Here is a 21,849-nt window from a genome sequence, read left to right as displayed (position 1 = left end):
CATGGTTCAACAGAGTCCGAAGACTATGGTGAGTAAGAATTGTCACAGGATAGCCTATGGTGATAGCCGAGGCTTTGTCATACATCAAATAGACTCCAACCATTGCTCTATAGCATGGCGGCAGGCCCATCTCCACCTCGGAGAAGGATGTCGAATAATAGGCCACAGGTTGGGGTCCAGACCCCGTACCTGTAGGCTGACAAAGAATTGCACATGCAAACCTACCCCCCGCCGAGATTGACGTGAATAACACAAAATTTTTCGAGTAATCTGGTAAAGCCAATGCCGGAGCCTCTTGCAATCTTGCTTTGATTGTTTCAAACGCCACATGGCCATCCTGTGTCCAATCCAGCGTGGCGTGGAGATCATTATTGCCTGTGTCTTTGATCATAGCTCTTAACGGCCCTACCAATTTGGCGTATTCTTCGACCCAGGAGGCCGAATATCCCGCAATTCCCAGAAAGGTTAACATTTGCCGAACAGTTCTGGGTTTTGGAGCCGTTCGTTTCGCCTCCAAATGGCCATGTGAGATACGTCTCTGTCCATACGATATTTTCTGGCCCAAATAGTCAACCTGTTTTTGACAGTATTGTAATTTCCTTTGTGACACTTTATGACCATTTTCTGCCAAAATTTGCAACAGTTTGATCGAGTCTTTGTGGCACGTCTCGACATCCGATGCACAGACAATAATGTCGTCCACATATTGAATAACAGTGCTCTGCACCTGCCTTTCGAGCCCTTCGAGATCATCCTTTAACACTCTGTTAAACACATGAGGGCTATGTTTGTAACCCATAGGAAGTCTCTGATATTGATAAAACTGTCCTTTGAATGTGAACCCAAACAGTCCTTGTGATTCGCTACTGAGTGGGACACTGAAAAAGGCGCCACAAAGGTCCACCACTGAGAAGCATTCCGCGTCCGGCGGAATCTGTGCCAGCAGGGTGTGCGGATCTGGCACATCGGCTACATTGTCAATCACTACTTCGTTCACGGCTCGGAGGTCATGTACTAGCCGGTGGGTGTTGTCAGGCTTTTTCAAGGGCAGTATTGGCGTATTACTAAGAGGGGTCTGCGTCACTCTCAACACATTTGCCACGAGCAATCCTTCGATCTGTGTTTCAATCCCCCGCACTGCTTCCTCTTTCAGGGGGTACTGTGTCTTCCATGGCGGTCTGCAGCCTGGCCGAAGATCCACTGTTACCGGTTGTGCCGATTTTACAAGTCCAATGTCCGTACTGTGGCGAGACCACAGGTAGTCGGGTACCTGTCGGAGCATGTCCTCTTTGAGTTGATCTGTCGTCATACTGAGGATGGAGTCGTGTGACAGCTGTACCGTTTGGGGCTGTCCATGTCCATGCGCTGAAACCATGATCTTCATGAACCGTTTATCAACACTCACCCACAAAGCATTGTTTCCTGCCAGCGGGGAAAACTTGAGTGTTTCCGCCTCCGCCATCATTTCTCCTACATGTTGCTGCTCCCAGTCTTCTGCTATCAACAAAGTCACATGTGGGATGCTATTTTTGACTTTAAATTCCTTGTCGATGAATCCGTTTCTCTGGATTTTCATGGCCACTCCCTGTGGTCCCAGGATAATGCAAGTGCCGTTCAATTGCACTTCTTGCGGTTGCTGACGCAACCACTCTTCTGCCTGTGCCTGCGTTAGGTCTTTGTGATATTGTAGCGTGCAGTGGAATGGGTACTCTGAGGTCCTTGCTCCTGGTCTATTGGAGCGGATAAACTTTTCCCACTTCTTGTAAGGTTCCAGTAGGGTGTCGCTGACAGCTCCCACCCAAATTACAGTGGGCGTTGACTTCCCGGACCTTGACTGCATCATCACCTCGTGGCACGTTTTGATACCAAACAAAACCTCAACCTCACATCCATCGGGAGAACACTTTATGGTACAGGTCAATCCACACAGGGCATCTCTGCCGAGGAGGGCAATGGGTGTACGGTTTGACACCAGGACTGGAATTTTTATTGTGTGGTCTTGCCAGCAGAGCTTTACTGGTCTTGTGGAAGGGATCAGCTGTTTAATACCCTCGAACCCTATTGTCCGCACAAAATGACCGGACATGGGGAGATGTGTAGCGTCTTCGGGCCGTATACAAGTGAAAGCCGCTCCGCTGTCAACCATAGCTGTCACAGGCTGACCATTTACTTTCACTGTTATTGTTGGCTCCTGTTCCGGACCTGACACTACCAGCTGACATCCCCCCTTAGGGCCCTCTGGGCACCCCTAAAATCCAGGCTCCGGGCCCCCAAAGGGGTTTACCGGGCCCTGAGGCCTTTGGCCTCGTGGTTTGGTTCCCCCTCTGAAGCCACCTCCAGAGGAATTGTTATAGGGCCTATCACACTGGCGAGATATGTGGCCTGGTCGACCGCAATTATAGCACGCATTAGGTCTCTGTTGTAGGCCCCCCGGGAGATTAGGCCTTCCTGCCCGTCCTTTGTCTTCACGGGCCGTGGCTCCCCAGAGATGGGCCGGTCTGTTTCCCCATTGAGGGGCTGGGCTGAAGGGCACCGCCATGGCTGCTTGCGGAGTTAGGCCATGCGGGGACGTGGGCTGTAGAATGACTTGTTGCGGTGGAGCTTGCACCACGACTGTCTGCTTCTTTTCCTTTTTATTGTCCACGAGCTGCACTTGGTTCAGCCTCCTCACCACTTCTTGGTCCTGCTCCTTTTGAGCCATCTCCTTCTTGCGGAACCAATCAACTTGATGAGCGATGTGATCAGTGTAGACATTAGTCGTCATGCTTCCCAGTCCCACCACTTCGGCCAGCTTGCTCCTCACTTGCACGGGCAGGCCCTTTTGGATCTTATCCCGCAAGATAGATTTTTCCTATTGGGTTGTATCCGGATCATTTCCTGTGATGTGTCTCCAAGTCTGATATGCTCTTGCCACGTATGAGCGTGCGTTCTCTGTCAGTCCCAGGGGTTCGAGCACAATATTATCAGGGTTTACATTGGTCGGGTACGCTGCCTTCAGTGCTCCCCACATCTGGCCTCGGACTGCTGCAAACAGGTCAGAGTCATTTGCCGATGTTGTAGCAAAGCGATGTAACCCTGCTTTTCCCAAAATGTCTTTCATGGTATGGACTCCTACCACGTTAGCCAGAAGCCTCTTAATGTCTCCTACCGCGAACTGGGTTCCCACCATGCACTCCTCCAATTTGGATATCCAAGGGTGTGCTCCGTCTTGAATGGTGGGCAGCTTCTCAAGGATGGCTGACATGTCAGAATTCTGCCATGGTTTGTATTCCAGCTGTTGTCCTCTCACCAAGACTGGTAGGATAGTATTTGCCCGCCTTGATCTTTGCTCCTGGCTCAAAAGGGACGCTGGTATTTTGGACGCTTCTTTCTTCAGCTTGCGTTCAGCGACCGCCAACCTTTGCAATTGTTCCTCCAGCTCCTCTTGCTCCTTTGGTTCCACACTCCAGTCCAATTCCTCCAGGCATTGCTTTTTCCTGTTCTTAATGCTCATTAAGGCGGTTCTTCTCCAATCCTCCATGGCCGTGGGGGTGGAGCATGAGGTAGGCGTAGGACCCTTGTCTCCCCCGTCATCATCACTACTGTCGCTTCCACTGTCGGTACTACTAAAATATGTTCTTGTTCTAATCTTTTTTCCCGGAGTGCGTCCTTTTTCCTCCGCTTTTTTCAAAATGCTTTTGATTGTGGGGTCATAGCCCCCCGCTGCTCCTTCAGCATCACTCTGGCTGTCATACTGCAGCTCCTTTCTGGTGTAGTCAAAAGTGCCATGTTTTGCAAATCGTGTTTTATTTCTTTTGCGGGCAGGGCTAGGGTGCATGATGATGGTGGTCTTTGCTCTTTCTGTTTCGACAATGTCCTTATCCTCCGTCTCCAGCTGATAACTTCCTTCCTGGTTGATTATCGGAAGTTGCGGATATACATTTCCACGGTCTTCACTCACATCATACGGTGGGGGATTCTTAACAGGGGACACATGTGAAAAAGGCATGTTTGCTTTTTCCATTAGGTTCTTAGCTTCTTCCATATTTTTCTGCACTTCAGCTTTAATTTTCTCTTTTCTCTGTTGGAACTCTCGGTTCAATTTGAGTCCCTCTTCGTCAAATATTTTTAACAATCCCAATTCCCATTCTCTTTTTTCCTTCCTCTTTTCTCCTCTTTTTCCTTTTTTATGTCCTGCCTTGTATGCTGATACTAGTACACGTATAGTCTCAACTACTTCCCTGTTAAAAGTCCCTTCCACCGGCCAAGGCCTCTCGATGTCAGGCCATCTTTTATTCCATTTTTTGGATATTTCTTCAACCCCCTTAATGAGCGGGTAGTTTCTCCACACTACCTCGATGGGGGTGGTCACCATTGGACTAGCATAGTTCCTTTCCCCCATTTTTTTTTGTTTTAATTTATTTATTATTATTATTATTATTATTTTTTGATTGGGAAAAGATTTTATTCAACCAATGTCAGAGTGAAGTCTTTCCAAAAAGTTGAGTGGCCCAAGGCATGGATGTAAAAAAGCCCCTCCCCCTGTCAGACCCGTATCTTTTATACCTGGCAAGGCGCTGATGTCATGGCTTTGTGCACCAGCTGCGGTTTTCAATCTACTAGTTTACTTCAGTCCTAAAAAGGAGATCTTGACCAGCGCTGTTGGTGATGGACGACAACAGCCGCTATACCTTATTATAGGATTGCACACACTGCTGAAACTGGATTCTCCCTGACCAGCAAATATAGAATAGAATCGTGTTACTGACGCCAGGGGGACATTCTAAGGCCACCTACAGGAATTAGAGAGGGAATTCCAAATTACACTTCACTTTCCATCCAAAACTGTTGTACTTAATGCACTTTGTAGAATGCTAATTATTTCAGATGAGGTAATTGCAACCACCTGGGACCGTTGTTGATTGGACCTGATTGGCCTGAAGCTTAAGTGAACTCCCTTTATAAGAGGAATGAGGAAGTCACTGGGGGCCGGACAACTTGGAGAGCTTTGCTACACGTGGCCCACGTGTAGCACTGCTCAAATGAACAGGTTCAATGTCAGGCTTCCGCAGAGCTTGCTGATGATCTGATCATTTGAATCAGGTGTGTTGCAACAGGGAGACCTGGAAAACATGCAGGGCAGTGACCCTGCAGGACCTGAGTTTGACACCTATGCTCTACACAAAAATGTAGAGGGTTGTTTGAAAAAAAATGCCGACCGTAAAGTTTTTTTTCGACGTAGAAATTCTGTGTCGGTCGGGTTACCGGAAACACACTACTTTTTTTTCTCTGCCTTATTCAATTCGATCATATTTATTTCAATTAAAATAAGTGAATGTGCCTATTTCCTCATTAAATACATGGAGCGGAAGGGCGGCTTCGAGAAGCAGTGCGCCCTCACAGTGCCTCTCGTGACAACCGACTCATCTAGTATGTCATACCAGGTATGACGTCCGTAGAGAGTTGGAGCATGCCCCGTTTGCTGTCTTTCTTCATGTCACTAATATACATTATAAATCACACGTACTGCACACGAGGTTTAACACACTAAGATAGTTAATGAATGACTGTGTTTGACATATTGTGTCTTTCTGATTGGCCAGATATGTGAGTGCAAGTGCACTGTTGAGCTTGGAAAGTCCTGTGCCGCTTTGACAAGTGCCATTGCTTTGCTCCATATTGGCGCAATGGGTCGAAGAAACACAGCGCTCTTGGACGAGGCCTTTTTAAAATTATTGTTATTTATTTAACATTTTGCAAGGCATATTGAGATCGTCAGTCAGTTCGTGTACAAGTGAAGCTTAGACCCTTTGATATTTTAATTTGAAAAACAATAGATTAGCACAAGAATACAGTTGTCCTTTTATTAAATGTTCTTTAATTTTTCATCACATTATTGAGCAGTGTTAAATTCACTGAAGCATAAATTAAAGCTTTGAAAGTAAGGATGCATGATAGCTTGTTTCTACTAGACATAATCCATAACTTCCTGCTTCTCCAAACCAATAACCGATACCTTTAATATAATACACGGTACTGTATATGTATGCGGCTCGGCGGCCCAGTGGTTAGCGCAGGGTTTGGCAACACGCGGCTCCAGAGCCGCATGTGGCTCTTTAGTGCCATCTAGTGGCGCCCTTGAGCTTTAGACAAAAATGTTTCAAAATGGCAAAAGATGTGGAGGGAAGTTATTTTTTTTGTTTTCATTAAGGTTTCTGTAGCAGTAAAATCATGACACAAACATTTGCAATGCTGTAAAAATGTGTATGTGCAGAATAAATATTACATTTCAAAGTTTCTGTCAACAAAGATTTGCGTCATAGCCTGCGACACACGTTTCTATTAGCAGAGTGGGATGCAAGGCAGGTGGGTGTTGCCAAATAAATAAATAAATAATGACGTTTCATGTACAATTTACAGAGGGCACTGGCAAGGAGAATCTGGAGGGCCGTGAAAAGCATTTTTAAAACGGTACACATGAGCTGCGATAGTCAAAAACGCTACAAAAGTGGGTCCCATGCCTCCGCGTCAGATCTCAACGAAAGTAGGTAGGCATGCGTCTGTAAGTGTGTTGTGTATGCACTGGTCGATGGCGGTAGGTTGGTTGAACGAAAAGTAGATCTTAGATAAAAAAGTTGGGCAGCCCTGCTCTACAGAATGCTCTACACCAGGGGTGGGCAATTATTTTCCCAGGGGGTCCAAATGAGAAGCAGAAAATATTGTGGAGGGCCGGGCCAAAAGTTAGAAATATAAAATAAAGAAGATAGCACAATGTCTTTGTATACCAGTAATAATGTAACATTCTCCTCCACCATCACACTCAGCACCGGTTCTCCTCAAGGATGTGTACTGAGCCCCCTGTTGTGCACGCTTTACACATTTGACTGCTCTCCGACTTTTATTAGTGGTCCAGTTTGCGGAAAGTTTTTAACCTGACAACAATCAAACCATTGTAAGAAATGTTCATTGACTCAAGCCACCAGCAATTCACTCTGAGCATGGAAATTGCAAGAATCGGACTGAGTAAGAATCGCTTCCTTGTTTTTCAAAGTCTCGTAGATTTGAGTCTTTCTGACTCCAGGCGTCTCCTGAATGTTTCGTACTTTGTTACCCGCTTCGTTTAATCAGATACATATCACTTTACCTTCCATGGTCATTACTCTCTCCCTCTTTCCTCGTCTTCCCCTCCCTCCCTGTGCTCTGCAACTTGAAGTAACTGCGCCATCTGGTGTTGAAATACCTGTCATTCCAAGTCCAAACAAAATGAATGCAATCAAACCTTAATTGTGCACCAATCTTCGGCGGGCCGGATTAAAAAGACCAACGGGCCGGATCCGGCCCGTGGGCCGTAGTTTGTCCACCCCTGCTCTACACGGAAGAAAAACATTTAATCGTGAAGGCTCATCGTGTAATTGTAGCAAACTTCATTTTGATAGTAGGCTAATACAGCTCATATACAGTGTAGATATAGATACATGTTGCAGCTCCTAAAAAAGGAGAGCTATGGTGTTGGTTTTTTAAAACGTACACTTTATTCATGCTTTTAACAGTATCGACAAACAGACACATCTGTGTCCGACTCCAAAGACAGCCTCCGAAAAACGGAAATTAATGATCATTTCAATGACACTAAGAAAACACACTAAAACAGAAAATCAAGCGAGGAAATCACAAAATATATTCTATGGGGGCGTTTGTGAACACAGAACAAAGGAATAAATAACAAACAATTCTGAGACAGTCCAGTCTCCGACATACTTTCAGTGTTTCCTTCATTGTACATTTTATAGAAGGCTTTTATTTTTTTGCGGCTCCAGACATATTATTTATTTATTTTTTGTCCGATATGGCTCTTTCAACATTTTGGGTTGCCGAACCCTGGGTTACTGCGTCGACCTCACAGTGCAGAAGTACCGGGTTCAATCCCAGCTCCGGCCTCCCTGTGTGGAGTTTGCATGTTCTCCCTGGGCCTGTGTGGGTTTTCTCCGGGTGCTCCGGTTTCCTCCCAAATCCTCCTTCCTTTCCAAAAACATGCATGGCAGGCTGATTGGACACTCTAAATTGTCCCTAGGTGTGAGTGTGGATGTGGGTGGTTGTTCGTCTCTGTGTGCCCTGCTGGCAACTGATTCAGGGTGTCCCCCGCCTACTGCCCGAAGACAGCTGGGATAGGCTCCATCACCCCCCGCGACCCTAGTGAGGATCAAGCGGTTCGGAAAATGGATGGATGGATCATTGAATCGTGAATATTGTAACATGAATAAAATTCGTTCTAGTTGGTAAGAATTGGTTCGGAATTTATGCCACGTTTTATGTTGTAAATTGGCCCAAATTGAAATCAATGTACGTAAATGGTAAGTTTGTGATAATAATAAATGTTGTAACATAAAAACTATAATCAATGGGAGTGTGATATTAGTGATGTTTTTATCACAATATTTTAGTATAAAAGTGCTTGAAAAAGTAAACTTAATGTTGCATAGTGTTACTACTATTTTACAAGAACTGTTGACCTGTAACTTGTTATATAATCAACCTAAAGAACTTTCTTAAGGAAAAAAGGATACTTTTCTAAAATTCACACTTTTCAAACGATGTTAAAACAATATTCAAAAAATTGGTGGTGAATATTTATTGACAGGGCGGCCCGGTACTCCAGTGGTTAGCAAGTCGGCTTCACAGTGCAGAGGTACCGGGTTCGATTCCAGCTCCGGCCTCCCTGTGTGGAGTTTGCATGTTCTCCCCGGGCCTGCGTGGGTTTTCTCCGGGTGCTCCGGTTTCCTCCCACATTCCAAAAACATGCGTGGCAGGCTGATTGAACACTCTAAATTGTCCCTAGGAGGAGTGTGAGTGCGAATGGTTGGTCGTTTCTGTGTGCCCTGCGATTGGCTGGCAACCGATTCAGGGTGTCCCCCGCCTACTGCCCGAAGACAGCTGGGATAGGCTCCGGCACCCCCCGCGACCCTAGTGAGGATCAAGCGGCTTGGAAGATGAATGAAAATGAATATTTATTGACTAATTTAAGACGATCATTGTGCCAAACATTTAAACGCTGTCGAGTGTAGGCTATTCAAAATGTTGGCTTGTTATACACGTTCTCAGTCAGCAAAGGCTGTTCTGCCGGGGACCCGGTTTAAAATGGTGCCTGTGTTTGCACGTCATGAATCAGGAAAGGCTCTACTGTACTGTATCTGTAAATGTGCCCGTTCTCCCGGTTCAAAATGGTAGCTGTGTATACACGTCCTCAATGAGGAAAGGCTCTTTCTGGTTGAAGTTACGAAAGCGGCTTGCCAGATTCTCAACTCTAATTGGCTCTGCCATTAGCCAATGAGAGAGAAGAGCGCCAGAGCGGTGGGGAGAAAACATGGAGGACAAGATGAACCGTACCAGTTTTCATACATTTTCGTAAAGTTGCAAAAGTCAACTACATGGTACAGAAGATGGTTACTAGGCATGGTCAGTCATAGAAACTGTGAGCGTCATAGCGCGACCTAAATTAAAAGGTTTTATAAGCAGCAAGTCCATTCAGTAGTTTACGGAAATGTCACTGAGTGCTTCGCGTGACCGTGTCTCTCAGAAAAGAATTGTGTCGAGTCTTCTCGGTGAGTAACAAGCAACTTTAGTGTTACAAATATCCGTAGCCTGAGAATGTAGTCAAAATCAATCTTGGACAAGGCTCGGCAATAACCATTATGACTAGTTGTTTGACATTCGGCGCGGTCTCTTTCAAAATGGTCAAGTTTTATTGTGTGAGCGCCATATATTTTGAACATCAGGAATATGTCAGCGCATGTTGTGGCTCATCTGGCTGCTTACGTTCCCAGCTGGTCATGTTGTAAAAAGACAGAAGCAAGGAGATGGTCAGCTGCAGGAGGCAGCGATCCAGCTGTTAGAGCAGCAGCAGGATCTCTGCAGCCTATTCAAGGAGATTGGGGTGAGTGACTGGTGTCCATAAGAAGTTCATAACATCTATCCATCCTCACTAGGGTCGCCGGGGGGTGCTGGAGCCTATCCCAGCCGTCTTCGGGGACACCCTGAATCGGTTGCCAGCCAATCGCAGGGAACACAGAGACAAACAACCTTCCATGCTCCCATCCACACCTAGGGACAATTTAGAGTGTTCAATCAGCCTGGCATGCATGTTTTTTTTGGAATGTGGGAGGAAACCGGAATACCCGGAGAAAACCCACGCAGGCCCGGGGAGAACATGCAAACTCCACACAGGGAGGTTGGAGCTGGAATTCAACCCGGTACCTCTGCACTGTGAAGTCGATGTGCTAACCACTGGACTACCGGGCCGCCCTAAGTTCATAACATTAAACATTAAAATGGGTGATAAGAAATAGTCATCTTTTGTGGTTCTGGTTTTTGTTTGTGTGCTTGAGATATGTTCAGACATGTGACATGTAAGAGTAATTACTGTTGTTTTTCCAGAATCCAGATCCAAGCAATCCTTTCAACACTGACAAAGCTGAGCAAATGAATCAGACTGAAGGCATCTCATTCACTATTACAGGTTCACTTTTGGGTAAGACTTATGTTTCTTGGCTTGGCATCATTTAAAAATGTGTTTATGTGACATAGGCCTGCACAATCTATCAGAAAAATATTGTTGTTATGATAATGGCCAGTGCAATGTGCATGTAAAGTCTTGCAGTCAATTTCATATGGAATTGTCTGCTTTTATCTGACTTTGACCTATCATATGCAACCTCAAATGCGCATCGCCATCCAATAGGTGAACAGTATCAAGGCATGAAAAAAACTAATGATTAACATTAAACTCTAATTGCCCCACAGGGATAAATAAAGTTTTCTGAATCTGAAAAAGTTGCTATAATTAATTAGCCAATAATACATTGCTCCTTCTAATTTTGCCGCATGTTAAATATTGCAATACTGGTGCAATATTTAATGCATATTGCAAATATTGCAATATGCATGCTGGTGTTGAATCACAATATTCAACACCAGCATTGCATATCACATGGTTTTCCAAAACAGTGGCACTTATCCTTATGAAATTAATTGATTCTGGAAGAAATTAGACTAGAAAACTTTGTAAGTGGAGACGTGTTTTCCATGTAAATGCCCTATTGCGTTGCAAAATTCAGACATAAGTGTTTTGTCAAGCATAAAAATACATCAAAATATGTAACAAATACATTCTACAATTACATTATTGCACAATAAATGAAAGTTGTGCGAAAGGTCTCCGCAAAACATGCAGCAAAGCTTAAGCTGTAAGCAAATTTTCAGATGGAAAAATACGGACTAAATGTAAGCTGGACTACCTTAAGCGACATATTCAGCAGAAAAGTCATTTGAATGATGTTGGAATTATACAAAGACTCAAGATGGGAAAAGTGATTGGTAAAATGTTACGGGAGAGCGCAAACGACCGGGAGAAAAAGAACCGACTGTCACACAGAAAAAAAATTCGACCCTGATCAAGTTAAAGTTCAAATTGACTATATTTTACGTAACAAGAGGCAATAGTTTCTTGTTGAGGTTTTTTGTAACTTGAAAATTTCGTATGAAGAGACCTTCATAAGTAGAGGTACCACTGTATTGTGCAGCCCTAAAATATGATGGATGATTCAGCTTTTAAATAACATGTTCTCTTCACTTGAAAGTTGCAGAATTGATCCTCAGTTACTTCACAGCCTTGTTAAAGCATCCAAGTCCACTATTGTGTAAATAGCTTGTCATGAATAAAGTGTTCTGAATATTCAGGTTGACAGAATTTTTTGGAAAAGCACAATACCAATGTGTTAAACAAACATAATGGGTGTGATGCCTCTTGTGATTGAGTTTTCTCTTCACAGTGTGTGGGTTGAGACAGCAAGCTGGGCAGCTTGGTGTCCCGTTAGTAACGCTCTCAGTGAAATTCGTGCTGGAGAGACTGAAAGGGATTACTGGAATTGAGGGCGACAAGACGAGGGAAGTTCTCACGGCATCTCAGAGAGTTGGTATTTTTATATTTATTATTGTCTGGTCATTCATCACTGCAGTAATTTGAGTTGGTAGAATTTCATGAATTCATGAATTTCTTTAGTAGTGTGTTTATGTAACCGAGGTGACAAATACCACGCATTTTATCCATCTCAGGGGGTGACCATTTTGCCACTTTCTGTCAAGCACATTATTATTTAGAAGGCCCTGTTTAGACTCGTCGAGGTACCTAGAATATATGTAATGTAATGAAATTAATTTAAAAAAATTACGTTATGCTTACAGCTAAATATTTGACGTTTATCACATCACCCCCATCCTCCGACAGCTCCACTGGCTTCCTGTCGAACTTGGAATCAACTTCAAAATACTTCTCTATACATTTAAAGCCATCCATAACCTCATCCCCTCCCTCCCTACCTGTCTGACCTTCAAATTTCAGTTCCCTCTCATTCCCTCAGGTCCTCATCTTCCCTCCACCTCTGTGTACCCTCTGCCCGTCTCAGCATGCTTTCAGCCGCTCTGCCCCCAAACTCTGGAACTCTCTTCCAACCAAAATCCGCAATATTGATTCTCTTCCTACATTCAAATGCCACTGCAAAACCCACCTATTCAAAAATTGCATAATCAATTTTAATTAATCTCTTCTTTTATTATGTATAATTTTATCTGTGGTTTTATCGTTTCTGTTCTTGGTTGTAAAGTGTCCTTGAGTGTTTTAAAAGGTGTTCATAAATCAAATGTATTATTATTATTATTACTGCTCACTGTGCAGCAGGGGTCCTTAATGAGGTAAAATGAAGGAGACATCAAGGAATGAAATATTGGCTGATACATGAGAGACAATGTCACTCATGTATTCACTTTGCCCGTCACGAGGCAGAGCATGTTCCCCTCCCATTCATTTTAGAACACACCCTATATTATAAACCAATCAGCAGCTTGTGCTTGATCGGGTTTCATCTGTGCCACCTTTTTTGGCACAGTGAAAAACCGAACGGCACATTGGAACAACGTAATGAGTTTCTAAAGGATCAGAGTGAAGAAGAGTGCTCTCAGTGAAAATTCCTGAATGCCGTTGAAGTTTTGAAATGAGTGAATATTCATGTTTATCGCGGTGTAACGAGACATTTTTAGACCGACATTTTTAGACGATACCTATCGATTCAAGGCCTAGTGATTCTACACGATCGATATGTCATTGTTTTTTTTTTAACAATATAATTGCATAGAATGAAGGAAAATTCGATGTTTTGATTCAACATTTTTAATACAGTACCAATGGCTTTTCAGTAAATCAACCTGTACTAATTAAAGGTAGCTCCAAATAAAACATTTTTTTTCAGTAAACTTTATTTTAAAAGCACCAATGTGGCCAGCATCAATGTGCACTAATCCAGTGGCATCCGATGAAACTGGGCCGCGGCGCAGACATATCCATACATCCATTAAACCGATGTATTGTTACACCCCTTATGTTTATTTGAATCGTTAATATCCATCATAATAATAAAGATTATTTTTTACATAATCACCCATTCCTCCTCTGCACACTGGTCCGTTTGTATGGACGAGCCGCTAATCAGACTTGGGCTTGCTCAGCCCAGGGCTGTAGCGGCTCCTGCCCAAGGCAAACTATAGTCATGCCTGCTTCCCCAGACACCCTGCTACTATTGGTAGTACAATTTTAACAAAATGTGAGTTATGTTCTGTACTTTAGGACACTTTTTTCCGCTTCTTGAATATGTCACAATGATCTAACAAGACTAAAAAATTTGAATTTCTTAAGACTATTCTTTTTCCTGAGTTAGAGTCCGTAAAATCTTTTTTGTGGATTATTAGACAATGAGAGAGTCAACTCAGCTATTTTACGGTGATTGATAAAAACATTTAATCAACATTTAATGCGATTTACCATTTCAATCACTTTTATACTCTCATCTTGGTGATGAAAAGCATCACTCGTGTCATAATTTACGAATGACTGATTATAGAATAATAATGTTGTGCAATTGAACAGTATTCAAAAAATTCTTTTAATGATATTACACAATAAAATGCACCGCAATAACTGACCTACGATGTTCTTGACAGCATTTTAAAAAATATGGAGATCCAGACAAATTGTTCTGGAAAGTGCGTTTCTACAGTTTGGCAGCTCTGTGTATGTGTGTTGTGTTCACTGGACAAACATCAGGGCCAAGCATTTAACTGTGCATTCACAACAGAACTATAAAGATGATGATGAAATCGACGTGCTACTTCTTCTGCTAAAAGTGTACTGTGGTTTCTTTGCAACTTCCTGTCTGCTAGTTTTTATCTGTGAATCTAGACTTTTTATGTCGGAGGGTGCTTCCGGGTAATTTAGTTGAAAAGCCACTCATTGACGAGAATATATTGTTAAAAATGGTCGAAATTTACATAAATCGTGGTATCTTCACTCTTTGATGCGAAATAAAAATACAGGGAGCTTTACTCGACCTGGAACGTCATTAATATTGTTCTTCTTATTGTCTTGGAAAGATATAGTATATCATGTCTGTCCTGATGTCCACTGTGAGTTTGTTCCCTCTGTCTAAGTCTATTGACGTGTCCAGGTCCAATTGGGTGTCCTGCTGGAGTCTACCAGAGAACTGATAATTCATGGAGCCCTCTGCCGCAAGGGGCTCTGGCAGGGGTACATGAATGATCAGGTGTGTTGACATTTAGTGTAGACTGCACATGATTCTTTTCAATAACTTTAATTTCTGAAAGTCTGTTATATTTTGCTCAAAAATATTGTTTTCTTTCATGTCTGCTTGCCAATTGTTTCCATTTGTCTGTATTACATTGCAGGCAGTTTCTATTTTACGAAAGAGTTGAAAATGTTCCACAGAGGAATGAGCGAGCAGGTATCATGTGCTTAATATTGTAAATGAAATAATGCGGGTTGTGTGTTTACAGAAACTACCGAATCTACATGTGGTGTACCTACTTCAGTGTTACAATATCCTCAAATTGAAAGACATTTTAGAAAGGTAAGGAATATTATATATTTAATTGTTTGCATTCATTCACACTTCTTGTTGTTGTTGAGACAAAAAGGACAAAATCCGACTTCAACGGACAGTTAGGATGGTGAAAAAAATCATTGGCACCGCCCTACCCACTCTTGAGGACGTGCACACTGCAAGAATCAAAACAAGGGCACGGAAAATCCTACTGGATCCCCCGCACCCTGCCCCACCACCTTTTCCAGCTTCTCCCTTCAGGCAGGCGCTACCGATCCATGCGCACCAAATCCAGCAGACACTTAAACAGCTTCTTCCCTCTAGCCATTAACTCCCCAAACAGTCATTGACGTGTACTCCACCTCACCAGACACTTCAAAGCGCTCAAGGACATCTGCACAATTGCGCACTTCTTGCACTACAAACACTGCTACTGGTCACTTTAAAATGGTTCAATGATTTTCTGCACCAACTATACAACTGTTGTTAAATTCAATATTGTATTCTACCACTGATCACTTTAGCTCTGCTTGATACTTTGCACATTGTCTCACAGTTGTCACTGGGTGGTACCACCGCACTACGGTTCACTTACCTTACGAAATGTCCTTCCATACTTATTTTTCCATACTTATTTGTCATGTCCTTGTTTATGATGATACGAGTGCAGCGTGTTATACCGGAGACAAATTCCTTGTGTGTTCTACATATTTGGCCAATAAAGATGATTCTGAGTCTATCTCAGACACATTACACTAGACATTAGGAATGTGTTGATCTCATGATAATTTTCAAGTCGTGAGAAAGCTCTTGGTATTGCAATAAGACTAGAAAGGTCACACACAAAGTTCTGTCAGTTTTATACAGTCAAATATATTACCGTGCACTTCTATCCCCGGCCATTCATTAGTTTATGTTCCAACATTTTTGCTGCAGCAATAATCATTCTAAGGTCACAATAGGGTTGGACGATTAATCACAATTTCATTTTATATTTACAAATGACATGGCATGAAATACAATCCCCGAGGTCCCAGGTTAGCCGAATAAGTCCCACGGCTCGTAAAAATAACACAAGATGTTATAAGACAAAACCGGTCATTAAGGCAGGTAGCCTTTCGAATACAATGTAGGCCACTGACGCGATTGTTACTTGCTTGGAACTATTTTGTGTGGAAGGGTACAGTGTTCTGTGTCCATATAAATAAAGCGGGTGGAGCTTTTCTGTGTTCGTCTGACAGTGATGGTGCACGGCGGCACTTCGAGAGTTCAGCGGTGCAGTGGTAGTGACCTAGCGAACACTGAAAATAAAACGTTTCCAGTGTTGTCATCGAACCAATTGTAGTCATCCGAAATGATGTCAACACAAAACCGTAGAGAGACTTCCGCGCAAGGACCAACAGAATCACCATAGCCTGACTGCTGTGTTCAAAGCAAACTTGAGAAAAACGAAGTATGCAACCATGGCTTAAATCCACTATAGGCTGAGTACTAGTTTACCATAGATGTGCACTTTATAATGTTATATTGCTCTGTTTTGATTCCATAAAAAGAGCTGTTAAAGCAGCTGTTGTGTGACAAAATATTTTTTTCACTGTTGTTGACGATGATTTTTGTTGTTGTCATCACGTGGTTTAGTGACGAAGGAGTGAGGTTGTGGTTGGTGCCACAGCTGAAAGCTCTGTGTTGTTGGACACCACCTCAGGAAGAAAAAGAGGCCATGCAAACTCAACAGAAAGTATTGTCAGGTAAGGACACCCTGGTCTGTTACACTGTCACATTAATATTTTCTCCCATTTTCTTGAATTTTGACTTGCTGATCAGTTCACGAAATACCGAAGTAACAGAATTAAAATCAGGAATACTAGAAGAGACTTCAGCTGACAACTAGGGATCTGCTGAGAATAGCGAAACCCATGAATAATTGATGCTCTCCTAAAGGTGAGCAAGATAATTAGTTGCCTATATTAATAGGTTCAACCATATGTAGACCAAATGCTTACAAACGTTTTCAAACACTTCTCTATGCTTAATAATAGAGTACGAGTACAGTACACTGTGAAAAGTATCAGGATTATTCTGGTTTTGGGTTGTTCATTAGAGTTGGTTATTTTATTTTGGCTTGTTTTTCAAGCTTAGTTAGTTTTAATTTGAGCAAGTTTTAGTTTTTATTTATTTTGTTTTCATTAGTTTCAGTCGTTTAGTTTTTCTAGTACGGGATATTTTTCTGTCACAGTTAAGTATTCAATCATAAGAACCTTCTGTCCATCATTGTAAAAAACATAACAGCCATTGTCTTTTGTCTGTAACAATCATAGTCAAAATAGATGAATGGATAGACATGTAGACATGTCGAGGAATACAAAAGACAGACAGGCAGAAGGATGGATAGGTGCATGAATAAATGCTGGTGGTTTGTTTCGTTGAAGCTTGAGTTTTACTATGTACTATTTGTTCATACAGCATATGAATAAAAAAAGGAGCGCACTTGACTACCTAGCATTGCGTTGTGGGCGAGTTGAGTTCAGTGACAATGAGGAGAAACTCACCAGCGCAACAGGTGCTACGCAATGACGTTGCTTTTATTCAACATGATATGAGAAATACGTTTCCCAAACAATTGTTTGACCTTCTTTGTTCCCTGTACAGTTGTGTAGTTGTAAAACTGAAACATTTAACCCTGAAACATATATATGAATTAAACAAAAAAAAAAAAATCACATCCTGTCATGTTGACTTGACAATAGAACATATCATCGGTGGAAAAAAAAACATCTGACTCTTGCCCAATCTCGTACCTCCAATTTGATATATAGGAATAACCTCTGTGTCCAAGGAAACACAATCTGATAGTAAAGGAGTGACTTACGAGATTGTTGATCAGTTGTCATGATGCACTCACAGCTACGCTAATTGTGGGCACACATAAAACTTCAAACTGATAACCTAGAGTTATAAAAACATCTCCATTTTGAATTAGATGCTTCTCTGGGGTACCAAGCTAAATGGTGAGTGTTAGGCCTTGTGTGCCTGTGATTTGTGCCTGCCAATGCACAACAAATTAATGACACCTCATAAGCCATGGCTTCTGTCTCTGATTGGTTGTTTTTTTTTTGTCGGGGTGCACTCGGAACAATAACTGTTGTAACAAATATGCTGAACATTTTGTTTAAATTACACACTTCCATTTATACTTAACATTTGAGAAAATTGAAGTATGCTATGTGATGATGATTGACTATTAGAAAAGCCAAGAATAAGACGAAAATGTTTTACTGTCAAGCCATTTGATTTACTTTTGACTATAGCACATTTGTTACAAGACTCTTGCTTCTAGCTATCTTAGGTTCGTTGGTTGACGTGGGCTTCCAGTCGAGTCAGGAACAAGCAGCTGTGGAGAAGAAGTGTGTTCTGCTCTGCATCTCAGCACTTGATGATATGCTTTTCTGTGAGTGATTAATCACACAGCGCTGTCTATTTTCTCTGCTACAATATTTACAGAACTCCATTTACAGCTCACTTTTATAGTGGAGGTGGAATAGTAGGAAGTTTAACGATGCATTTGTGAGGCAGTTAATTTTTTCAGGTTCTATTTTTTTCCTTTCAGGGCTTCTGGACACTGCAGATATAAATTCAGCACAGGAGTCCTCTGAAACTGCCACTGAGCGATGGTTCGTTTTTTTTTTTTTTCATGAGAGAAACGTATACAGTGTTTATGCATTTACAAGTAGAGAATCAGGTCTGCATTCTTTTTGTGTCAACATTTTTAAGCTCATTTGTATTGAGTTAATTTTATGTCACTGTGTGTGATTTTAATTTACTATTCAAGGAAGTATTTAAGATGCCCCAAATTCTTCATGTGACCTACATGACTGATGTAGCTGTTTTCTTTCTGTGGGTGTGTTCTGTATTTGATGCAGGTGTCAGCTATTTGTTACCTCATTGTGTGACATTTCAGCTTCTCCTGATGCCCTTCAGCGCTTTTTCATGCACTCACTTACACAGACACTTGCTTACAAGCCTCAACTTGCAGGTAAATACATGCAGCAGTCCCTTTGGATTTAATATTGCTTTTAAGATAAGTCCTTTGTAATTGTATCATCTTAAATGATAGACTGCACATTTTTGTTACAATCTAAATATGAATTCTATTATATTGACAATTTTTTTTAGTGTCAGATGCAATTGCTCTCCAGAACAAATGGATCTTTGCAAATACCAGTCCGTTGCTAACATCTCTTTTCCGTAAGGTAAGTGTGAGTCTTTGTAAAATAAGATAAGATAACCTTTATCAGGCGCACAACAGCGAAATATGAGGGAAGTCTCTCTCTCTCTCTCTCTCTCTCTCTCTCTCCCTTCTCTCCCCCTCCCTCCTCATGTGGGCAGGGACAGTGAGACCTGAAAGGGCATGATTGGAAGAAACGTTTCCCCCAATTAGAACTCGAGTGTTTTTTTTTTTTTTTTTTTTTGGTTACTTCACTTCTGTGCTCGTCACAGATTGTTCATAACCAATACCATGTTCAAACAAACAAACATAGTCAACTTCTAATCAGTAATTAGTTAAAAAATGAATTGTCTGAGACTTAGTTATGTAACCATACAGATACCAATCTATGATTGTATGAATTTTCCATTAAGGGATGTCAAGTCAAAAATATTTTTTACAATAGTATGTTTTCTATTTCTGCCCCGAGGAGGCTAAACACGCTCTTCTGAATAATATTGCTATTGTTCAATGTGAATCAAGCAGCAAAATCAATCAATTTTTATTCATTTCACTCGTGGCCATTTTGCCGGTTGCTTTTAACTGAAAATGACATCACAGTGCCAAAGGGCTCAGCTTGCAGACATCACAACTCCAAACCCAGGAAACAGGTGAGCCATGATAGATCGTTACCTGAGCCCTCAGGTACTGTGATGCCATTTTCAATTGACAGTAAGTAGCAAAATGGTGCCCCCCTGAGATGGATAAAAATGGGTGATTTTGCTGCTAATTCATATTCCACAAAGGCAATATTTATCAGAATGTTGTGTTTAGATGAGTGGGGGTGTATAGAACATATTGTATTGAAAATTTTTGACTCGACATCCCCTGTGCTTGGTGGTTGCTCCTTCTTGGCAGCACGCGTGTACCAGCACTGGTTTTGATTGGGAGGAATCAAAGCACCATTTGACTGTCGGTGCTGGAGAGCACGAGGCGCTTGTGTTTTTTGTAATGGGCAGCATTTTTCACAGCTCCGGTTTGTTGAGCGGTGCTGTTGGACAGTCTGCGACTGGATGGATTGATGGCTTTTGGAGCCGATGATGAGAACAAAGGAGCGTCAGCGCAGAGCGCAGATGCATATGTGGAACTGGAAGTTGCCGCTTGGAATTGAAGCGGATTTACATGGGACAGGAGATGTGAGGCAATCTCTGTTTTCGTCAATGGACGCGACAGCTTCTTGTTTGCTTTCAAGCTTGTAGCAGACGTGTGCACATTTTCAGCATGACATCTTTGATCCACTAGTGAAAGGACACTTTGATTCTCTCCTCCTTCATCTATAACTCCTTCAAACAACAAAGTGTATGCAGAAAAAGTGGTTAAGATTGTATGACTATCTGCGTCTTATGTGTTGTGTGCTATTATTTTGTAATTTTATGTTAACTGTTCTGTTGGTAGTGGCACGGGTATCCGCAGCGGCTCCTCTCTCTCTCTCTCCTGTGGTTGAGAGGAAAGAAATTTCATCTGTCATGTATGTTGCACATAGAGCACATTTACAATAAAGTTGACTTGACTTGACTTTCACATACTTTGTGCGCAAATGTTAGTGTTTGGGGAACTTCCTTTCAGTTGGCTCTTAAATTGTTTCTTGTTGGAGGCGGGCGAGGGAGAGGTTGTTTTGAACACGGCGGGATCCTTTCGCCGTCCTCTGCTCCCCGCAGGTTCTCCGCGTGTTCGTCTGAATTCGGGCTGAGGTGAGGTGTGAAATCAGAGGCTGGAAATGGAGAACATCTTGCAAGAAGCTTTATTTGAATGTTCAGGACACAAGTGTGACAAAGCACAAATGCGCAACGGCAACATCTCTATACAAGTCTAATATATCCTAAGTGGGGCCTAACTCCTAATGGATATCATCCTTTCGGTTTCTGGATGACCATTCTAATGTTCTTGGCCTTTTATCATTTCCTAATGGAATCATTAAATACTTTTATTTTCGAAAATACTTTTATTTTCGAAAGACATAAAACATAATGGGAGTGCTTTTGATGCTGTTATGCTTAACATTTTAGCTTTTCTTAGAAGCCGGTTTAACGCTGGCTTCCACGAAAATCCTAATTGTTTGCAGGGCCTCTACTTTTGGTTGGAACACAGCTGCAATTGCGAAAACGCAAACTAGCCAAGAGATGCACTTACAGCGTTGTCTGGTCTATTTCTGCAAAAGGTGTTCACATTATTTTCCGTTGCTTAGACAGTTCAAGTCAAGGTCACATCATAAGGTTCAAGTAGCGGTCACATTTCAAGGTAGAGTAAGGTCACACTGTAGTCAAAGTCTTTCTGTCTGCGATAAGTAGTTTAAGCTAAACATGCAAATAGATAAATGATGGCTTCATTCTCTATTTTATGTTTAAGTTGACTGTGGTCTTCAGCATGGAGCAGCTGATGCATCACCTACAGCAGGTTTTAGAGACCCATGAGATCAGCTGGAAACATGTACTTTGCTTCCTATCCACTCTGCTGGTGTACAACCCTTCTGCGCAACCCAGTTTGAGAGGTAACATTTTCAATGGCGCCATTACAGTCTTGAGCAAGATGATGATGTCTCTGACTGGTTGGCCACCCCTGTCCTGCATTTTACTGATATCTGATCGTTCTGTTGGAGCTACGCTTAAGGAAAGGCCAAAATTAATTCTGTAGGGGGGCAATAGAATTTATTTTGTTATTTCGTGC

General features: G+C 42.2%; 1 protein-coding gene across 4 annotated transcripts in view; it reads left to right on the top strand.

Moving 5' to 3' along the window:
* Positions 1-9,299: 9,299 nt before the first annotated feature.
* LOC127597644 (Fanconi anemia group A protein) overlaps positions 9,300-21,849 on the top strand; it is an 82,150-nt gene continuing 69,600 nt past the window's right edge. For 3 of the 4 annotated variants that reach the window (XM_052060804.1, XM_052060805.1, XM_052060803.1), the window contains exons 1-12: positions 9,300-9,578; positions 9,801-9,910; positions 10,411-10,504; positions 11,805-11,944; positions 14,529-14,624; positions 14,875-14,948; positions 16,560-16,669; positions 18,259-18,369; positions 18,529-18,592; positions 18,842-18,954; positions 19,095-19,171; positions 21,532-21,673. In XM_052060804.1, the coding sequence (XP_051916764.1) occupies positions 9,518-9,578; positions 9,801-9,910; positions 10,411-10,504; positions 11,805-11,944; positions 14,529-14,624; positions 14,875-14,948; positions 16,560-16,669; positions 18,259-18,369; positions 18,529-18,592; positions 18,842-18,954; positions 19,095-19,171; positions 21,532-21,673 (1,192 nt within the window). In that variant the 5' untranslated portion in view covers positions 9,300-9,517. Of the gene's footprint in view, positions 9,579-9,800; positions 9,911-10,410; positions 10,505-11,804; positions 11,949-14,528; positions 14,625-14,874; positions 14,949-16,559; positions 16,670-18,258; positions 18,370-18,528; positions 18,593-18,841; positions 18,955-19,094; positions 19,172-21,531; positions 21,674-21,849 lie in introns of those variants that run through there. The other variant, XM_052060806.1, reaches the window with a different exon arrangement.

Source organism: Hippocampus zosterae, chromosome 3, assembly GCF_025434085.1.
Source record: "Hippocampus zosterae strain Florida chromosome 3, ASM2543408v3, whole genome shotgun sequence".
NCBI lineage: Eukaryota > Metazoa > Chordata > Actinopteri > Syngnathiformes > Syngnathidae > Hippocampus > Hippocampus zosterae.
This window is presented reverse-complemented; position numbering and strand designations above follow the sequence as displayed.